Source organism: Lutra lutra, chromosome 2 (genome assembly GCF_902655055.1).
Source record: "Lutra lutra chromosome 2, mLutLut1.2, whole genome shotgun sequence".
Taxonomy (NCBI): Eukaryota; Metazoa; Chordata; class Mammalia; order Carnivora; family Mustelidae; genus Lutra; species Lutra lutra.
Genome location: NC_062279.1, coordinates 197,280,650 through 197,299,988, shown reverse-complemented (window position 1 = coordinate 197,299,988; position 19,339 = coordinate 197,280,650). Strand labels below are relative to the sequence as shown.

At 38.4% G+C, this 19,339-nt stretch overlaps 2 protein-coding genes and 1 non-coding gene across 4 annotated transcripts in view; 2 read left to right on the top strand and 1 right to left on the bottom strand.

Moving 5' to 3' along the window:
• The window catches only part of STAP1 (signal transducing adaptor family member 1), a 34,173-nt gene extending 33,350 nt beyond the window's left edge, over positions 1-823 (bottom strand). The window contains exon 1 of one of the 2 annotated variants that reach the window (XM_047719433.1): positions 105-823. The gene's annotated coding sequence lies outside the window, so the exon portion shown is untranslated. The remainder of the gene's footprint in view (positions 1-104) is intronic. The other variant, XM_047719432.1, reaches the window with a different exon arrangement.
• Positions 824-10,207: 9,384 nt separating this feature from the next.
• Positions 10,208-10,314, top strand: LOC125094501 (U6 spliceosomal RNA). Its single transcript, XR_007125529.1, has one exon. It is a non-coding gene; the product is annotated as a U6 spliceosomal RNA (small nuclear RNA).
• Positions 10,315-10,617: 303 nt separating this feature from the next.
• CENPC (centromere protein C) overlaps positions 10,618-19,339 on the top strand; it is a 101,872-nt gene continuing 93,150 nt past the window's right edge. The window contains exons 1-2 of the mRNA XM_047719429.1: positions 10,618-10,868; positions 16,658-16,704. Of these exons, the coding sequence (XP_047575385.1) occupies positions 10,851-10,868; positions 16,658-16,704 (65 nt within the window). The 5' untranslated portion in view covers positions 10,618-10,850. The remainder of the gene's footprint in view (positions 10,869-16,657; positions 16,705-19,339) is intronic.

Here is a 19,339-nt window from a genome sequence, read left to right as displayed (position 1 = left end):
TCATAAGGTGAGAAAGAACAGGCATAGACCAACTTTGAAAGGGCAACTTCTGGTAAACTTAGAATAGGATTACAGTAGCAAAACAAACAGAAGATTAACATCACCAGGGGATGAAAAGAACCAATGCGGTCATGATGGACTTTGGAGGAGTCATCAAGGTCACACTGTTTTCTTCCACCTTTTTTGTTTATTGATTTCCATTTTCATCCCTAGGAGACAAGACTTGAGTTAACTCCACTTGATTAAAAATCACTTAACAGGATAATTTTATTACTACTATTTGTGTTGTTAATCTTTTAGGGCTGAGCTTGCTTACTTTTTTTTTTTTAAATGGAGTTCCTTATCCTATGCCCATTTTGATGGTCCTCTAAATACAAACCACAGATATGGGAACCATGGGATTTTTTATATTTTGTCAGTAAGAATTTTGAGTTTGTGGGTTACCAGTTGATACTTGGCGAAATGTGTTTGGCAGAGAAAACTATAATATTTCACACTTTTAGTTTGTTCTTTTATGCTTTCTGAGTTGTGGGTCACTGATGCTATGATGCATACATGGGGTCTGTACAATTATCTAGTGTGATTTAGAGAGCCACCCTGGGTCCAAAATTCATTCAGTCGTTGCATGTGAGAAAGGGTCTGTGAGAGACCGGATCTGGCTCAGCACTGTGCAGAAATGATGGGAGAAGGAACAGTGGTGGAACCTGGTATGTTTTGCAAGGATCCTGAGAAGTTCCACCATTTCTTATTTCACCTTCTGTATTTCAGATTTACTCTAGATTTAGTATAGATCAGGCCTGAGCATTCCCTCCAGTTAGACCAGCTGATTTCTGGAACTCAAAATAAGGCAGGAATCTCCAGTCTCTTCTTCCTTTCCTAGTGTAGACATCACATGGTTTCCCCCCACCAGTATGGATATCCATCGGGTAGGCATCTATAGATGTGTGCAGCCAAATTGTCCACAAAGTGAGGTATAATAATACAGACCAATTATTTGTAAACTAGAGGAGAGTGTTAAATGCATCATCGAAATGAAAATACTTTGAAACAGAAATTGGGAGTTGAAGATTTAAAATTACTCCTTCGCTTTTATATTAAGTCAAGACCTGCTTCCTATTATTACTCAAACCTTGTAATGATAAAATATAAGTCCAGCTTTTTTTTTTTTTTGAGACAAAGCCATGCTATTTTTTAGTCTCAATGTAATAGGGAAATGAATTGATTGACAAAAGAAAACCTCCTGATTTTGATAAATGACCTAATCCACCTTTTAGGAGCTGGGAGCTGGTGTAATAGGGAGGAAAGGCTAGGAGGGATGAGAACTGAGAATGGAAAGAGAAAGGGGAGGGAGGCAGGATGCTGTGAGCTAGCAGTAATTGGAATATGAGAAAAGCAGTCACTTGGCGTTAAGGCCAGAGTGTTTTATGGGAGAAAAGAATGCCTCTGAGAAATGCAAACATAGCAATATTTCTGAGAAATAATCATCTAGTTAATTATGTCTCTCTTACCTTTAAAAATAAACAAAATTAAAGAAAAATGAGCTTATCCGCTTAAGTTGCTTTGGCTTGTGATTTGCAAGTTACATTGATTCTTGATATACCAATGTTCAAATTATGTCTCCTGATAAAAACAACTCCAAGCTGGCAAAAATCCTGCTGAACCATGATTAGCCAGTTAGACCTGTCCATCGTTTCCAACATCATAGTACAACCGCATCATTACGATGGAAATGCTCTTAGAGATACCTCAAATTCTAGGTGGTGAATAATGGATTTGTAGGTAAGGAATCATAGTAGAAAAAGGATTTGGGTGTAGAGAGAGAGAAAAGTTAATTTTGCTATTAACCATCTCTGAGCCCTGGACCAAACCATCTAACTTACCTGGGTTCACAGCTCCTCTTCTTGTCTCCAGAACTGCAATACGTTTCTCAGTCGTCTACTTTTCACACTTTTCTTCTCTGATTCATTTAAAATGCAGTCTAATCAAGTCACTCCCCTGCTTAAAACACTTCGATGGATTCTCACTGCTTTTGAGAGTCATTCTTTCATTTTTGTCGTTCAACACTTTATGGAACACCAAACAATGTGCTCTAGGAACTTTAGTTACTCCCAATTCTCTCAATATTTCATGGTATCTCCCATCTCATCATAACTTTCCAATCACTATATATCTTGTTTGCACGCTCTTCTTGTTAAAAATGACACTTCCTACCCATCCTTCAAGATTTCTATTGAATATATCCTTGTCTGCTAAGATTCCCTAATTTTCTGAAGCCTTCCCCATCTCCAGGGAGAAAGTTTATTGCTCTCATCCTGCATTCCATAGCACCTTACAGATTTTTTCATTATAATATTTGTTCTGTTGTATTTTAGTTATTGGTATATATTCTGTATCAACAGGAAACTGAGTTTTTCAAATACAGGGACTGTGTTGAAATTGAAGTTGATAATGAATAGGTTGCAGTGGGGCATCTGGATGGCTCAGTGGGCTAAAGCCTCTGCCTTCAGCTCAGGTCATGATCCCACGGTGCTGGGATGGAGCCCTGCATCGGGCTCTCTGCTCAGCAGGGAGCCTGCTTCCCTTCCTCTCTCTCTGCCTGCCTCTCTGCCTACTTGTGATCTCTGTCTGTCAAATAAATAAATAAAGTCTTTAAAAAAAAAAAAAGAAATAGGTTGCAGTAACCATTTGTTAAATGAATAACTTCTAGCTAGAAAATCCAATTCTAATTTGGGAGTTTTTAGCCTCTGCTGTGCAGAAGCTTCTTTTTTTCTGATATGTGTGAACACTGGTTGACATAGGATTCTTTTGTTGCCATGTAGATTACCATCAAAATACTACACCCTCACTAAGTGCGATTATTATAGCCATCATCAGTAACTGTGCCACAAGAGTTTGTTATACATCAGATAGGTGGCTAATACAATGCAACAAGTTTGAATGGAGTATAAGATTAACTCATATAACACCAAAATCTCAGTGCTCTTTTGAGACATTTATGTTATAATGCAATTCAAACGAATGCACATTTTTACAACAGTTAAGGTCCTCTAAAGTACTTTATCATCCACTTATTAAAAATGATTCAATCAGTAAGTCTTTATAGGAGCCCCCAAAACGTCCTCTGTACCTCCAGATTTCTGACCTTTGTTTTACTTAATGTTTATTGATGCCTTTTGCCATTTTCATCACGATTCATTGGAGTAAATTTTGGAGATGTTTGAATTGAATACATTTGTGTTTACAATCAATAATTGAAGAATACAGCTTTAATTTTAACAACTATGTGGAATACTTTGTGCCATGGTGAGTCATTATTATTTAATAAAATATTTCTACTAGGTCTTTTGGAACTGGAAAAAAACGGGGGGTAGGAATCAGTGTTGTAGAAGTGATATTAGCAGCTCTGTCAGGGTGGTTTAATTTGCTAACACAATTTTTAGCACAAAGTGTTGCATCTAAGATATATATCTTATATCTAAGATATAAGAGTTTTTCTAGTTATATGTTCTCACTATTTTTGTAGTGTAGGGTGTAATTCATATTACTGGGAAGCATTTCTTAGATGTCACATAGATATAGGACACACACTGGTTTCTAAATGACTTGAGTCATTAACACAATGGTAGCTTTGAATAAAAACTCAAATCTCAGGGTGCCTGGGTGGCTCAGTGGGTTAAAGCCACTGCCTTTGGCTCAGGTCATGATCCCAGGGTCCTGGGATCAAGCCCTGTGTTGGGCTATCTGCTGGGTGGAGAGCCTGCTTTCCCCCAACCTCTCTCTGCCTGCCTCTCTGCCTACTTGTGATCTCTGTCAAATAAATAAAAAATCTTAAAAAAAAAAAAAAAGCAACAACTCAAATCTCCAGATACGATGATAGTCGGGGGGAGGGGGTGGTTAAGAACAATAATGAATTTGGTTTTAACCACGTCAAGCTCAATATACAGAAAGGTTAGTTCTACATTTTTCTTCCTTTTGGCTTCATTTAAGTTCCATTACCGCTGTTTTATGGGATAAGGTAGATTGGTGCTCAGTATCCATTTCCAGCCCCTTCCAGTGTGCCATTCTTTACTGCAGAGGCTGAAAAGCTGAAAACTACCTACCTAGAATTTTCTGCAGCTAGAGCTGGGATGCATTCCATATTAGCAAGGAAGAATGAAATCAGAATTTATTCTAAGTTTGGCTTCTTTTTTTTTCTAGAGGGAAGCATGGTCAGTAGATATCTCATTTTTCTGTGGCAACACTATCAGAAGTCCCCACATCTGATCACTGGTTTCACGGTGGTGATATTCAAAGCATGAATATCAGTTTTCTGATACCTGTCATGACAGGTATGGTGTGTTTCTGGAGCCAGGAGCTATAACGAGGCTTCCTGCTCATGGAGACTTCTTATTTGTCATGTCTTCCTAGACATGGCGTTTTGTAACTGCAGTGACTTCCTGATGACACAGTGGCAGTGCGGCTCTGGGGGCTGTGGCATCAGCATCAGCTTCCCAAGTTGTCAGTTTGCAGTAGCAGCAGGCTTTTGGTGGTTCAGTTCCATAGTGTCTTTGGGAATGATTCCTGAAAGCCCCCAGTACATTATTTCTCCATCCCTCCCAACAATTCTATAAACAGATACATGTCTATTAGTAGAGCCCCCTTTTGGCCTAAGTTAGCTATTATGAATTCTATTCTATAGAATTGACCCCTCATCTATACAGCTCTGCACTGTCTATGGGAAGAAGTGAAAAAGTATGTTAACATTGAAGGTGCTCCGTAATCTAGTTCCATTTTGCAAACATGAGCCCTCTACAGTATCTGACAGTTTTTCTCTGTGTCAGCAGCACGTCATTTCTGATTCATGCCTTTGCTAGCAGTTTATTTTCATACTTCTTTCACCCCTTAAATCTCTTATGACTAGCTGTGGGCACTTTATTATTTATGAAACTCTACAGGCACTTGAATTGACAAACATCTATCATGCTCTATAAATACTTAAAATAATTTCTTATTTTTTCCTCATAAATGGAAAACTCATATAAGTTTTAGAAAAAAAAAAAAAACAGGTCTTTGGGCGTAAAGAAGAAAATGAAAATCACATGCTATTCCACCAGCCACGGAGAGCATTGTTTGGACGAGTACCACAACTTTTTGGACACTTTTTCTCTAGTTGTGTGTATTTTTATGATCAGATTAGTACATGCTATTTGATAAACTGCATTTTTCATATAATGTATTTATAGCACATTTTCATGTCAATAAATATTAACATTCATTATTTAAATTTTTGCCTAGTACCACCAGAGTAATTGAAGTCTTTGCAAGGTTAAAATTCTAATGCAGAAAGTATATCATTAAGCTTTTGAAAATGTAATTGTGCTTTTTTTAGCTTCTTTTTTTAATTGAAGTATGATTGACACATATTAGTTTCAGCTGTACAAGATAGTGTATCTAAATTAAATGTGTTTTAAGGGACAAAAGCTCCTTTTTAAGAATTATGCTGATCAGAAGTAAACTATAGGTTGCAAAACGGAGATCCAGAGAATAGTGTATTTGTTTTGTTCCTCTAGTTATTTATTGATTTAAAAAAATTTTTGTAAGTAAACTCTATCCCCAAGGTGGGACTCTAACTCTCAACGCTGAGATCCAGGATTACTGGCTCTACTTACCCAACCAACCACTCCTGTTGTTTTCTTGTTAAGAGCAACAATGTATACATAATAGAATTCAATTGCAAGTAAGAGTCAAAAACTTGGCACAGAGCTAACTGTGCTTTTTAAACAGCACTCTAAAATTAAGAACTTGTGGGGACCTTTAAATCAACCCAGAGTAAAATTGTGTGGGTTTTTTGTTTTGTTTTGTTTTGGTGAACGTTGCTGCCACCTACCCGCATATTGCAAACAAACTTTATTAATGTGGCAATTACAGTCTTAGTAGAGCCTTTCTATCTGAGAATAATTTTGTCAGAAAAGGATACTTAAAGAGAATATACTTAACACAAGGAATAATGTTTCTCAGTAAAGAATTTTAAAAATTGAAATGTTATATTAAAAAATACATTCCAAAAAGTAAACTCCAAAATTATTCAAATAAGTTTATTTCACTATAATACATTTTAAGTTATAATTGCAACATCTTTAATTTTTACAAATTTGATTTTTGGAGTGTAATTTTTTTTTTTTTTTTGCAGAATTCTCTTACAGTAATTTGGTAACATTTTCATTCTTGACTTTTGCAGAATTTTTTTTTGCAAAAATTCTGAATACACCTGCAATTTTATTAATGCCGTTTTGCCCTATGATTTTACTATGAAAAGTTTCAAACATACAAGGAAGCTAAAAGAGCAGTATGAATAAACACCTACACATACCATATAGTTTCAGTAATTGTTAGTGTTTTGCCATGTTTGCTTTAACTATATCTCTATTTTATTTATTTATTTTTAAAAAAGATTTTATTTATTCATTTGACAGACAGATCACAAGTAGGCAGAGAGGCAGGCAGAGAGAGGGAGAAGCAGGCCTCCCTTTCCAGGGAGCCCGGCACGGGACTCGATCCCAGGACCCTGGAATCATGACGGGAGCTGAAGGCAGAGGCCTTAACCCACTGAGCCACCCAGGTGCCCCTCTATCTATTTTTTAAGTATTTTTTTTAAGATTTAATTTTTTAAAGTAATCTCTGCAGTGAAATTGGGGTTCAAACTTACAACCCTGAGGTCATGAGTCACATGTTCCATTGACTGAGCCAACCAGGCACCTCTATACCTTTTTTGCAACTGAACCAATTTAAAGTACTTAGAAACATCACATTTTACCCCTCAATACTTAAATATGTATATCCTTTTTTTTTTTTTAAAGATTTTATTTATTTGACACAGAGAGAGAGAGATCACAAGTAGGCAGAGAGGCAGGCAGAGAGAGAGAGGGGAAGAAGCAGGCTCCCTGCAGGGCAGAGAGCCCGATGCAGGGCTCGATCCCAGGACCCTGGGATCATGACCTGAGCCGAAGGCAGAGGCTTTAACTCACTGAGCCACCCAGGTGCCCCAAATATGTATATCCTTATCTGAAAAGAATAAGGGCATTCTCAAAACAACAGCAATATAATATCTAAGAAAATTTTACATTTTCCTGTCATTTATTTTTTTTTAAAGATTTTATTTATTTATTTGACAGAGAGAGAGATCATAAGTAGGCAGATAGGAAGGCAGAGAGAGAGGGGGAAGCAGACTCCCTGCTGAGCAGAGAGCCCCTGAGATGCGGTGCTCGATCCCAGGACCCTGAGATCATGACCTGAGCCAAAGGCAGAGGCTTAACCCACTGAGCCACCCAGGCACCCCACATTTTCCTATCATTTAATAATCAATTACTATTTTAGTTTTCCATTTTTTAATGCTCTTTATGGCTTCTTCGTTTTTACTCAGACTGACCCTAATTCACACACTGCATTTAGCTGATATCTCTCTCTCTGTCTCTCTACTGGCCTGACCCCCTGAGCTTGTACATATGAATCATAAAGTGCCAGAGGTGACCTCAGTTCCATTATAGTGTTAAAATCCCTTCTGAATATTCATCCCAAATCCTAATAAGAGGAGCCTGTTTTCCCTTGTTTGGGAGACACTGTTTTGGAAATTAATCCCTGTGATCTCCTTGTTTGTACAAGTAAAATTGACCCCGTGAGGCAACTCTACCTGGGGTAACCTGACATAACTCATCAAGGAGTGGGCCTACTTTGGTTTGTTAACATTCTAATGCCCTTAATTTTTTAAAGTCAAGTTTATTGAGGTATGATTTACAGCAAAAGTCATCCTTTCTGAGAGTTTTGATACAGTTCTGAGTTCTGACAAAAATACCAGAGTATTACAACCATCATTATAATTGAGATATAGACTATTTTCCCCATCTTAAAAGTTCCCTCATGGCCTTTGTTGTTAGCATCTTTAATCCCCAACTTCAACTCCGGGCAACTACTGGTCTAATTTCTATTTGTACAGTTTTATGTAGTCACATATGTGGAATCATACAGGAGGTTGTCTTCGATATCTGGTCTCTTTTACTTAGTATAATGCTTTTGAGATTCATCTGAGTTGTTGCATGTATCAGTAGTTTTTTTTTTTTTAAGATTTTATTTATTTATTTATTTCACAGAGAGAGATTACAAGTAGGCAGAGAGGCAGGCAGAGAGAGGGGGAAGCAGGCTCCCCGCTGAGCAGACAGACCGACACAGGGCTCCATCCCAGGACCCTGGGATCATGACCTGAGCCTAAGGCGGAGGGTTTAACCCACTGAGCCACCCAGGCGCCCCCAGTAGTTTTATAGCTGAGGAATATTCTGCTGTATGGATGTATTACAGTTTGTTTGTTTACCAGTTGATGGCATATAACTGGCTTGGGTTTATTATGAATAAAGAAAATTTTTGATTTTAATAGCAATTGTGTTATAATTTCTAAAACAAATTTATTTTTAGAGTGCCATTTTTAAGGTCTAAGATATGCTTTAAAATCATTTTAACAATGGCCAATTTAAAATTATCTACATAAAATCCTAAGTAACTAAATGTATCTACTACCCTTTCAAGTTAATTTTCTGGTTACTTTATTTCCTATATACCCATCTGATATACATACTTCCATAGACTGATACACACACACATATACACCACTCCTTACCTAGTTTAAGTAGTTGTGATGGAAAACTTCAAGATTTAGTCAGTTGCCATAGAAGTTCACAAGGAGCCATCTGGATGTATTCTGGGGGGCAGGGGGCCCATAATGACAAATCCGAGTTTTATAAACATCAGTTAATTAACGAGCAACCCTATTTTTGGATGGTAAAAACATGGTGGAGCTATTAAATAGTAGGACAGATGCCGAGGGAACTAAAAAATTTTGTTTGGGAATGGTGGAGTCTCCATCACTTTGTTTTCATAAAGGTGCTGCTCCCTTTTCTCTGTAGAACAGACCAGTTCATCACCAACAGCATTTTACACCATGTCAAGTTTCTCAAAATACCTCTGAGAGTCACTGTCTCCAGTGGAATCATTTTACATGTGGAAATTTTACACATGTGATCGTGCTTGCTAAAATATCCACTGAGAGGTAAAAAGTGTATAGTGATTATGTGCTCAGTTCTAGAGTCAGAACACCAGGGTTCATCCCCAGTTCTGTTCTTTAATTGTAGTGTGATTTGGGGCAGGTTCCTTAAACACTGTCCCAGTTCTGTTGTCAGTAAAATGGGGATATTAGTCATCTTTTCTTAAGAGGAATGTTCTAAGAATTAAGTTACTGCAGGGAGAGAATTAAGAAAAAAAAAACAACACTTGGCATGCAGTATGAACTAAATAAGTGATAGTTATTATAATCTATTCCAAATGCGACAGTATCAAATTATATTATGTAGTCTGATTGGCAAAACTTCTGCTAGATCAAATAAAAAACTCCATAATAATACCAAGCATTACTTACTGAATTCTTAGTATGTTCCAGGCATTTCACCTAGATATAAAAGGAATTAACCCAATAGCTCAGCAGTTTTACAGACATTTTACAGACAAGGGACTTGGGAAAGAAATAGTTTAATTAACTTGCCCACTATGGCAGAATTTGTGGAGCAGAATGGAATCCAGCCTGATTGTAGAGTTAATATATAGCCTCTTTTCCCTACCAAAAATAAATTAAAAAACCCTTAGCAGGAGATAAAATTTGTTAAATCATGACAAGTTTTAAAAGTTTATTAGCTCAACTCTTGATTAATGGATTGATTCAGTATTTTGTTTAAACTTCTCACACAAATTTTTATTAAGTCACAAAAAAAGAACGGTTTCATAGAATCATAAAATGGACAAGTTTTCAGAGCATCTAAATTAGCTCTCCCATTATATAACTATGTTAAGGAAACACCCAGAATGGTGCCACAATTTGTCCTAGATGACACTGCTAATGGCTGAGTAGATTTCAAGACACCAGATTAGGACTCCTTTCAGGACATTATACTTAAATGACATATATTTACCTTGGTCATTTTGTTGGCAATGCTTCATGAAAATATTACCCACATATGTGAAAAAAGAATACATCATCATCATATTATTTTTACTTTCAGAGTTGATGCATAGATGGGCTACAGGTGGTTGACAAGTCTGCACAGTAAAATATTCCTCTTCAAACAACTTCTGCAATTTCTACCTCTAATCTACCCGAGTATTATTTTTTTACTCTATAATAGAACCCCCGGTGCTCGCTTCGGCAGCACATATACTAAAATTGGAACGATACAGAGAAGATTAGCATGGCCCCTGCGCAAGGATGACACGCAAATTCGTGAAGCGTTCCATATTAAAAAAAAAATAATAATAATAATAATAGAACCCCCGACAAGTCTTACACTGGGTTCAAGGGCAAACAAAGGCCGCTCTCCAGACGGTGTCTAGCTAAGTAAAACTCGTTTCAAGCTCAGTCTCCGCTTGGCTGGGGAGCAAAGGAGGATCAAGCGTTAAGAGAAATGGAGGGCGGGGCTGCGAGAAAGACGGGGCGGGGCTACGGTGGGCGCTGCGAAGGGCGGAACTGTTGGAGCGTCCAGGGAAGGAGAGAGCCCGTAACGGCTCTCTATTGGGTCGCTCGTCTCTTTTTGCGCATGTGCAGACCGTTTCAAACCGCGGTGTTTGCTGGGCGCGGTGCCTGTGGGGCCGAACCAATGGCTGAGGACGGGCGGTAGCGCGCTTACTGGCTCGCAGGTCCCTCGATTTTGCCGCCCTCCCACCTCAGGCTCCGGGGGCGCAGTCTAACTGCTCCTCCCGCGACTCTGGGCAGTGCCTGGCTTCTTCGAGCCACGGCCCGCGAGGACTTCCGTGCCAGACGCCAGGGGCCGGGTGGGAACATGGCTGCGTCGGGTCTGGTAAGTGCAGGCTCTTGCCATTCTGGTGAGCGGGAGCTCGGCCGCCCCGTGCACCGGCGCTCGGGGCGGGGGAGAATGAAATGTTTAGCCTGTGCTGTCGCTTCTTGGAGATTTCAGCGGGAAAGCCCGCGGATTTTTTGCGATGAACACTGATCGTATGCCGATAGCCAGAGTTAATTTTCGTGTTGTTTCCTCAAGGTTTCTTTTAATTTTGGTTGCGATGGCATCTTTCTCTTCAGAGAATCTTGTGATTTAAACTTTTTTTTTTTTTTTGGCCTAACTTTACTTCTTAGTCCTCCAAATAATTTTCTGTCTGTAGAAGTATTGGGACGCCTTCAAAGTCTGGACTTGATGGTCTGGAGAAGCAGATTATTTGTACATAAGTATCTGTTATTGATAAAGTTTTCCAGAGGGCAGCTGTTAATTAAAAGGCGCTTAAGGTGGGAATGACTCAAGGGGGGCGGGCACTCGTTTTTTGTTTCCGTCTCTGGGCTCCCTTGATGGTCACTATTCTATATTTCACACTTTGCTTATGGTTACTGTGTGTTTTACAACCCATATCAGTCCCTGTCCTAGTGTATTTCCTACTTTCTCTCTCCCCTTTTAAGAAAATCTTGCTCAGGGATCTCCCCTTTATGTAAAGTTATAAATGTGTGCTTGTACGCATGGCGATGTGTGAAAGGATGCTGGAGAGCGTACTCTTTACTGTGAGCACGCACACTGTTTACATTATGTAGAATTAAAAAAGAGAGAATAAGGCCATTTTCATTGGAGCGGGGGGATAAAATTTACCAAATGCCCACAGTTCCTTTTAAAAAAGAGTTCATTTTTTTTTTTTTTTAAGTCTTAGGTTCTTAGCAAAATTAAGCAGGAAGTTACAAAGATTTTCCATACCCCCTTACTCCCGCACATGCATAGCCACCCCTGTTATCAGTATCCCCCACCAGAGTGCTACATCTGTTACACTGGATGAACCTATATTGACACATCGTTATTGCTCAAAGTCCATAATGTACCATAGGGTTCGCTCCTGGTGTTGTACCTTCTGTCAGTTTGGACAAAAATGCAATGACAGGCATCCATCATTGTGGTGTAGTATAGACAGTGTTTTCACAGCCCTGTATATCCCTGGTGTTCTGTCCATTTACCCCTTCCTCCCCACACAGCTCTTGTAACCATTCATTTTTTTTTTTTTTTTAAAGATTTTATTTGTTTATTTGACAGAGAGAGATCACAAGTAGACAGAGAGGCAGGCAGAGAGAGAGAGAGAGAGAAGCAGGCTCCCCGCTGAGCAGAGAGCCCGATGCGGGACTCGATCCCAGGACCCTGAGATCATGACCTGAGCTGAAGGCAGCGGCTTAACCCACTGAGCCACCCAGGCTCCCTAACCATTCATCTTTTTACCATCTTCATAGTTTTTACTTTTTCCAGAATGTCATCTAGTTGGAATCACACATACATAGCCTTTTCAGATTGACTTTCATTTGACATTACACATTTATCCTTCGTATCTTTTCATGGCTTGATAGTTCTTTCCTTTTAGTGCTGAATAATAGTCCATGGTCTGGATATACCACAGTTTACCCATTCACCTGATATCTGGTTGCTTTCAAGTTTGGCAGTTATAAGTAAAGTTGCTCTATGGGACGCCTGGGTGGCTCAGTTGGTTAAGCGACTGCCTTGGGCTCGGTCATGATCCTGGAGTCCTGGCATTGAGTCCCACATGGGGCTCCCTGCTCGGCTGGGAGTCTGCTTCTCCCTCTGACCCTCCCACTTCTCATGCTCGTTCTCTCTCTCACACTCAAATAAATAAATAAAATCTTTTAAATTAAAAAAAAAGAAAAGTAAAGTTGCTCTAAACATCTGCGTGCAGATTGTTGTATGGACAGTTGTGTGGACAACTCCCTTGGGTAAATACCAAGCAGTATGATAGCTAAGTCATGGTAAGAGTCTCTTTAGTTTTGTAAAAACCACCAAACTTCCAAAGTGGCTGTACATTTGGAATTTTTACATTCAAAAATAAATGAGAGTTTCTGTTGCGCATTTGAAGTTGTTGGGTGTTCTAGATTTTGGTCATTTTAATAGGTATAGTGGTATCTCATTGTTTTAATTTGCTTTTGATGAAATATGATGTGGAACATCTTTTCATATGCTTATTTACCATCTGTACATCTTGTTACGTGAAGTGTAAGGTCCATTTATTTATTTATCTTTTTAAAAGATTTTATTTATTTATTTGACAGACAGAGATCACAAGTAGGCAGAGAGGCAGGCAGAGAGAGAGGAGGAAGCAGGCTCCCTGCTGAGCAGAGAGCTCGATGCAGGGCTCCATTCCAGGACCCTGAGATCACGACCTGGAGCCGAAGGCAGAGGCTTAACCCACTGAGCCACCCAGGTGCCCCAGCTCCATTTATTTTTTAATTGGGTTGTTTGTTTGTTTTCTTACTGTTGACTTTTTTTTTTTTTAAGATTTTTATTTATTTACTTGACAGACAGAGATGACAAGCAGGCAGAGAGGCAGGCAGAGAGAGAGGAAGGGAAGCAGGCTCCCTGCTGAGCAGGGAGCCTGATGTGGGGCTCGATCCCAGGACCCTGAGATCATGACCGGAGCCGAAGGCAGAGGCTTTAACCCACTGAGCCACCCAGGCGCCCCTTACTGTTGACTTTTAAGCATTGTTTCTATATTTTGGATAATAGTTCTTACCAGATGTGTCTTTTGCAAATATTTTCTTCCAGCCTGTTACTGGTCCTCTCATTCTCCTTTTAAATTTTCTTTTAAAGCATGATCAGTGTTTTATTTGGATAAATGTTGGCATGGATTTAAAATCTGCAATTGATAATAATAGCATTAATCATGTTAATAAACTCTTTTCTCATTGTGAGCTCTGCCTTTCTTTTAAGGATTTCTTCTTTCTTGAGAATGTTGCTGTTCAGAATTTGGGAAGCTAAGACTGGTTGAAATTAGTCTCAGTTCTCATACTGACTGAATTTCTTGTTTTTCATGACCTCAGTCAGTCTTCTATAATCATTACCCTTGTATAGCTCACCTTATTTAAAGAAAAACATTTTTTTAAGATTTTTTTTTTTAAGATTTTATTTATTTATTTGACACAGAGAGAGAGAGAGATCACGAGTAGGTAGAGAGAGAGTCAGGCAGAGAGCGGGGGTGGGGTGGGGTGGGAAGCAGGCTCCCTGCCGAGCAGAGAGCCCCATGCAGGGCTCTATCCCAGGACTCTGAGATCATGACCTGAGTGGAAGGCAGAGGCTTAACCCACTGAGCCACCCAGGCGCTCCAAGAAAAACATTTTTAATCTAAGTTTGTGGTCTCACTTATTTAGTATATCAAAACATAAGAAAATGGTGTTTGTGTGGTGTATAGTACACTAGACAAGGCTCTGGGAAGAATATAAATAGCTTATCATGAAGTCTCTGCTCTCAAGTTTTTAAAAATCAAATAGAGGTCTTCAGGTTTTTAAAAATCAAATAAGAGGTCTTCATCTTATTGAATAATTGAGTCAAAAATCCTTTAGGTGGGGTCAGGCAAGGTAGGAGATCCCTATGGGTGGGAAACTACAATGGCCCAGAGCCCTGTGTTGGAGCCTGAGTACATTCAGGGGAGTGTTCAGTTCAAGATGTCACAGCATGAGTGGGGTAAAGAGAGTGTTTATATGTGGTGGGGTCATTTATAGCCCTTGGGCCAATTGAAAATGAGGCTCAATAAATATTTGGTATTGATAATATTTTTTAAAGCATGCTGTTCATCCTGTTACTACCCAGTTTTCAACTAGGATTGATTTAACAATTAAAGATAGAACCCTAAGTATCTCAAATATCCTCTCGGTTTCCAAAATCAGCATGTCTCTGTGTTTTATTTTTCCTGTTGTTCCCAGTGATGAGGCTGTTTCCTAGTTGGAGTTAATGATTTTTTTCTTTCTGGAAGCATCCTAGCATTTCTTAGTCTCACTTTTTCAGAAATTTCACTATTATGGCCTAGGTATGGATCCTCTTAAATTCATCATGCTGGCTATATGCTCTACAGATTTAGGGAATTTGTGTATTTTCTCAGAGTATATCTCTTTTCTTTACTTTGTTCTTTTTTTTGTTGTTGTTTTTTTTTTTTTTTTTTAAAGATTTTATTTATTTATTTGACAGAGAGAGATCACAAGTAGACAGAGAGGCAGGCAGAGAGAGAGAGAGGGAAGCAGGCTCCCTGCTGAGCAGAGAGCCCGATGCGGGCCTCGATCCCAGGACCCTGAGATCATGACCTGAGCCGAAGGCAGCGGCTTAACCCACTGAGCCACCCAGGCGCCCTCTTTACTTTGTTCTTTATGGAATAACAATTGGTCAGAAGTTGGACCTCCTGATTTTTGGAACTTCTTTGTTTCTCCCATTTTCTACTTCCCCTTCATTTTTTGGTCTTTTTTTTCCCCCCTCTCAGACGTATCTTAGCTTTTTCATAATTACTGCTTTTTTTTATTTTAGGCAAAAATGTTTTTAATTATTAAGAATTTTTCTTGGGCTCAGCGTAGTATACCATTTTTGTTTTATGAGTCCAGTATTTCAAATCTCTTTTCCACGTACTAATTAGAGTTTTGTTTTTTGTTTTTACATTTTCTTTCTCTCTCTCTCTCTCTTTTTTTTTCTCTTTCATAGAAGCCTAGCCTGGGTGGCTCAGTCAGTTAAGTATCTGCCTTCTGCTCCGGTCAGGATCCCAAGGTCCTGGGATGGAGTCCCTCGTTGGGCTCCTTGCTCCACAGGGAACCAGCTTCTCCTTCTGCCCACCACTCTCTCTGCCTGTGCTCTGTCTCTTTCTCTTTCTCTCTAACAAATACATAAATAAAATCTTTAAAAAAAAAAATCTTAAAAAAAATAGGTTTGTTGACACTCAATGTTACATTACTTTCAAATGTACAACATAAAAATTTGACAGGCTTATATGTTGGGTTATGCTCTTTTTTCTCATTCTTGGTTTCCGTTTTCTCTTGGGCCTTTTTCTTTTCCATTTTTAAAATTCGTCTTGATTTTCCTGTTTTGTTTAGAGACTTGTAAATGTCTGGTGATCCATAGATGCTGGTGATATTTAAGACTGAAACAATAGAATACAGTTTTTTAGGTCTGTATTCTTTAAATTCACTTAGTCAGTTAGCTCTGTGTTGATGGGGTGGGGATGTGGGAGTCTTTTATTCTGTTCATTCCCTTTCTCACTCTTTCCTCCTTCATATTTCGAGTTTTCCTAGTTCTGCATTGTTATGGCTTTTCCCTGGGCAGATTAGCTTTACGACCCATCAAAAATGGATCCTCCGAGTTGGCTGCTACTGCTTTTATTCTGCTTCATTAATTAACATAGTCCCACTTTTTTCCATCTTCTGGAAATTTGTTAAATTTTTTTGTTAATAGGTGGTCCTCTCTTCCACTCTCTTTTTCATTGTTGTTTTATGTCATTTTAGTGCTTAACTATTATTCTACAGGGATCTGCCCGCAAGTAAAGGAGATAAGTAGATATTGCTAGTCAACCAATTTGAATTATTAGAAGCACAGATAGTTGGAATTTTGATGATGGAAAAGGTATGGAGGCAGGTAGAGGAAAAGGAGAAAGATGGAATAAATCCCAGGGTGAGCAAATAGTATAAGCAAAGATTTTGAAACAGTAGATATGAGGCAAGTTCTCTTTCACTTGATCCAGATGAATTCCTCTTTATAGTATTATAATGGGCAATTATCAAAACTTGCTGAATGAATAAATGAGGAACTTAAATTTTCACCAGTTGGATGATTTACTTTTCTTTTAGGATCATCTCAAAAATGACTACAGAAGAAGATTTTGCCGACCTTCCAGGTGAGTTATATATTTAAGCTTTTAAAGTCATTTTTATTTCTATCTTCAGAAAGTGATTTTTAAGCATTTTTTTAATTTTAATTTTAATTTTAATTTTTTTTTAAAGATTTTATTTATTTATTTGACAGACAGAGATCACAAGTAGGCAGAGAGGCAGGCAGAGAGAGAGGAGGAAGCAGGCTCCCTGCTGAGCAGAGAGCCCGATGTGGGGCTCGATCCCAGGACCTTGGGATCATGACCTGAGCTGAAGGCAGAAGCTTTAACCCACTGAGCCACCCAGGCGCCCCCAGAAAGTGATTTTTAAATGAAGAAGGGAAAATTACTTCTAACAATGATTTCTGTGCCCACTGATTAAGTATAGTCTACTTAGTAATTTTGTGTTAACAGAAATATTAATGCAAGCACTGTAGTGACTAGCAGCAGTGAGAAAAGAAATTTAGCTGATAAATTATGGTTCAGGAAGAATCAGTCTTAGTTCTGACTGACAGCCATAGGGAAAGCACTCTATAGAGTGGATTGAATGGTAATATTACAAAGATGCAGCTTATTTGGTGGGGCTACACTTGATCTTAGCCAAAAGGCCGAGAAGCGATATTATTTGGTGGGGCTAAAAGAAAACATGGGTGTAGGTTATAAACAGGTAATATAGAATCTTTGTATTGTGGAACTGTTCAGTATCTTGACTGTGGTGGTGATATCTGAACCTACCAATGTCATAAATTGCACAGAACTAGGTATTAACATAAACTTGCAAATGAGTACAGTTGACCCTTGAACATCTTGGGGGTTAGGGTTGCTGACCACTATAAAGCTGAAAATCCTCATGTAATTTTTGACTCCCCCAAAGCTTCTACTAACAGCCTGCTGTTGCCTGGAAGCCTTACCAATAACATAAATAATCAACACATACTTTGTATACTGTATATTATATACTGTATTCTACAATAAAATAAGCTAAAGAATAGAAAATGTTATTAAGAAAATCATAAGGAAACAATTACAGTACTGTACTGTATTGGTAACAGTAAGTTTCTGTTGCCTGTTTACAAGAAGAATTGTCTCTTATTACCTACATTAATATAGTCTTATACAAAACACTGTAGATGTTATGTATATTACTAGCACTAGACATCAGATATGAAAAAGTGTGGGAAAGAAATTCATATTTATTTACAAATATAACAGGTATTGATAAAGAAGCAGCAATATGATTGCTTTATGGTAGCCTGGTGTGATCAATATGATTGTTTTATGGTAGCCTAGTCTATACACTAATGAATAAATCGTTGTAAAATTTTTACAGCATACAGCATATGGTATTATAGTTATATTCATGATATAGCTTGGAAACATTGTTACTCTTTTATTAAACCACTTACCTGTGAGGAGAGACATACTGTATGGTAATACAATTCTTTGAAAGGAAAGTTAAAGACCGTAAGATAACACATTATTAATTTTATATTAAATATCACTCACCTTATGCCTACGTAAAGGTAGGCTATCCACTTCCGTCAAGTTTGCACAAGATGTTCTACACAATGAATACTTAGATGATGATGATGACAATGACACACAAATGTTTCATACGTTCTTGCCATACGGTTACTAGATTTTCACATGTGCACACACACATACATAGTTCATTAATGATATGGCATGCTGATTATTTACTGTTCATTAAGTGGAAGTGGATCATCACAAAGATCCCTATACCTCATTGTCTTCACACTGAACAGGCTGAAGAGGAGGAGAAAGAGCTGAGGTGATTTGTTAAAGGTGTGATGGAGGCAGAAGAGGTGGGGGAGGTAAAAGGGGAGGCAGGAGAGGCAGGCATGCTTGCTATAACTTTGTACAATTATATCATAATTTTTGCCTGATGTTTGCTTTTTCATTTCTCTAAAATTGATTTTATATGGTACCAGTGGTACCAATCCTTCTGCTGTTTACCTTATTTTCACTGTCTTTTATGACAGTTAGAAGGTCCATGTCATAAAAGAGGCCAAAAACAGTCTTGAGTAATTGGAAGCCTCTATCAGATTGTCTAATGTTAATTTGTTTTCTGATAGTGCTTCTACATCTCCTACCTCGTCTGGTACTGATTTAGAAGTGCTCATCTCCAGATAGTCATCTTCTGTTAATTCCTCTGGTATTGATGTCTGTTAGCTCTTTAATTTCTCCAAGGTCCTTATTTTGAAACCCTGTACCCCAACCTTTTTTGCCATATCCACAAGCTCTTTCATGACTTTTCTTGTTTGGCTTTATCATAAATCCTATGAAGTCATGTATTACATCTGCACATAGTTTACTCCAGCAGGAGTTTATTGCTTTGGGCTTAATGGTCTTCATAGCTTTTTCTCTAACAATAATGGTATCTTCAATGCTGTAATCCTTCCAGACTTTCCATGATGTTTTCTCTGTTACATATTCCATAGCATAGAGAACCATGTGTAAGGAGTCTTTACAGTCCTTATGATCCTCTATTCTAGAGGCTGAATTTGAGAAGTTGTCTTGGGGGCCACGTATACCATTTTGACTCCTTCAGTGTTGAACTCTTGGGGTTTTGGGTGGCCAGTGGCATTTTTAATATTAGAAGAACTTTAAAAGACAGATAGATCCTTACTGGTAAGATACC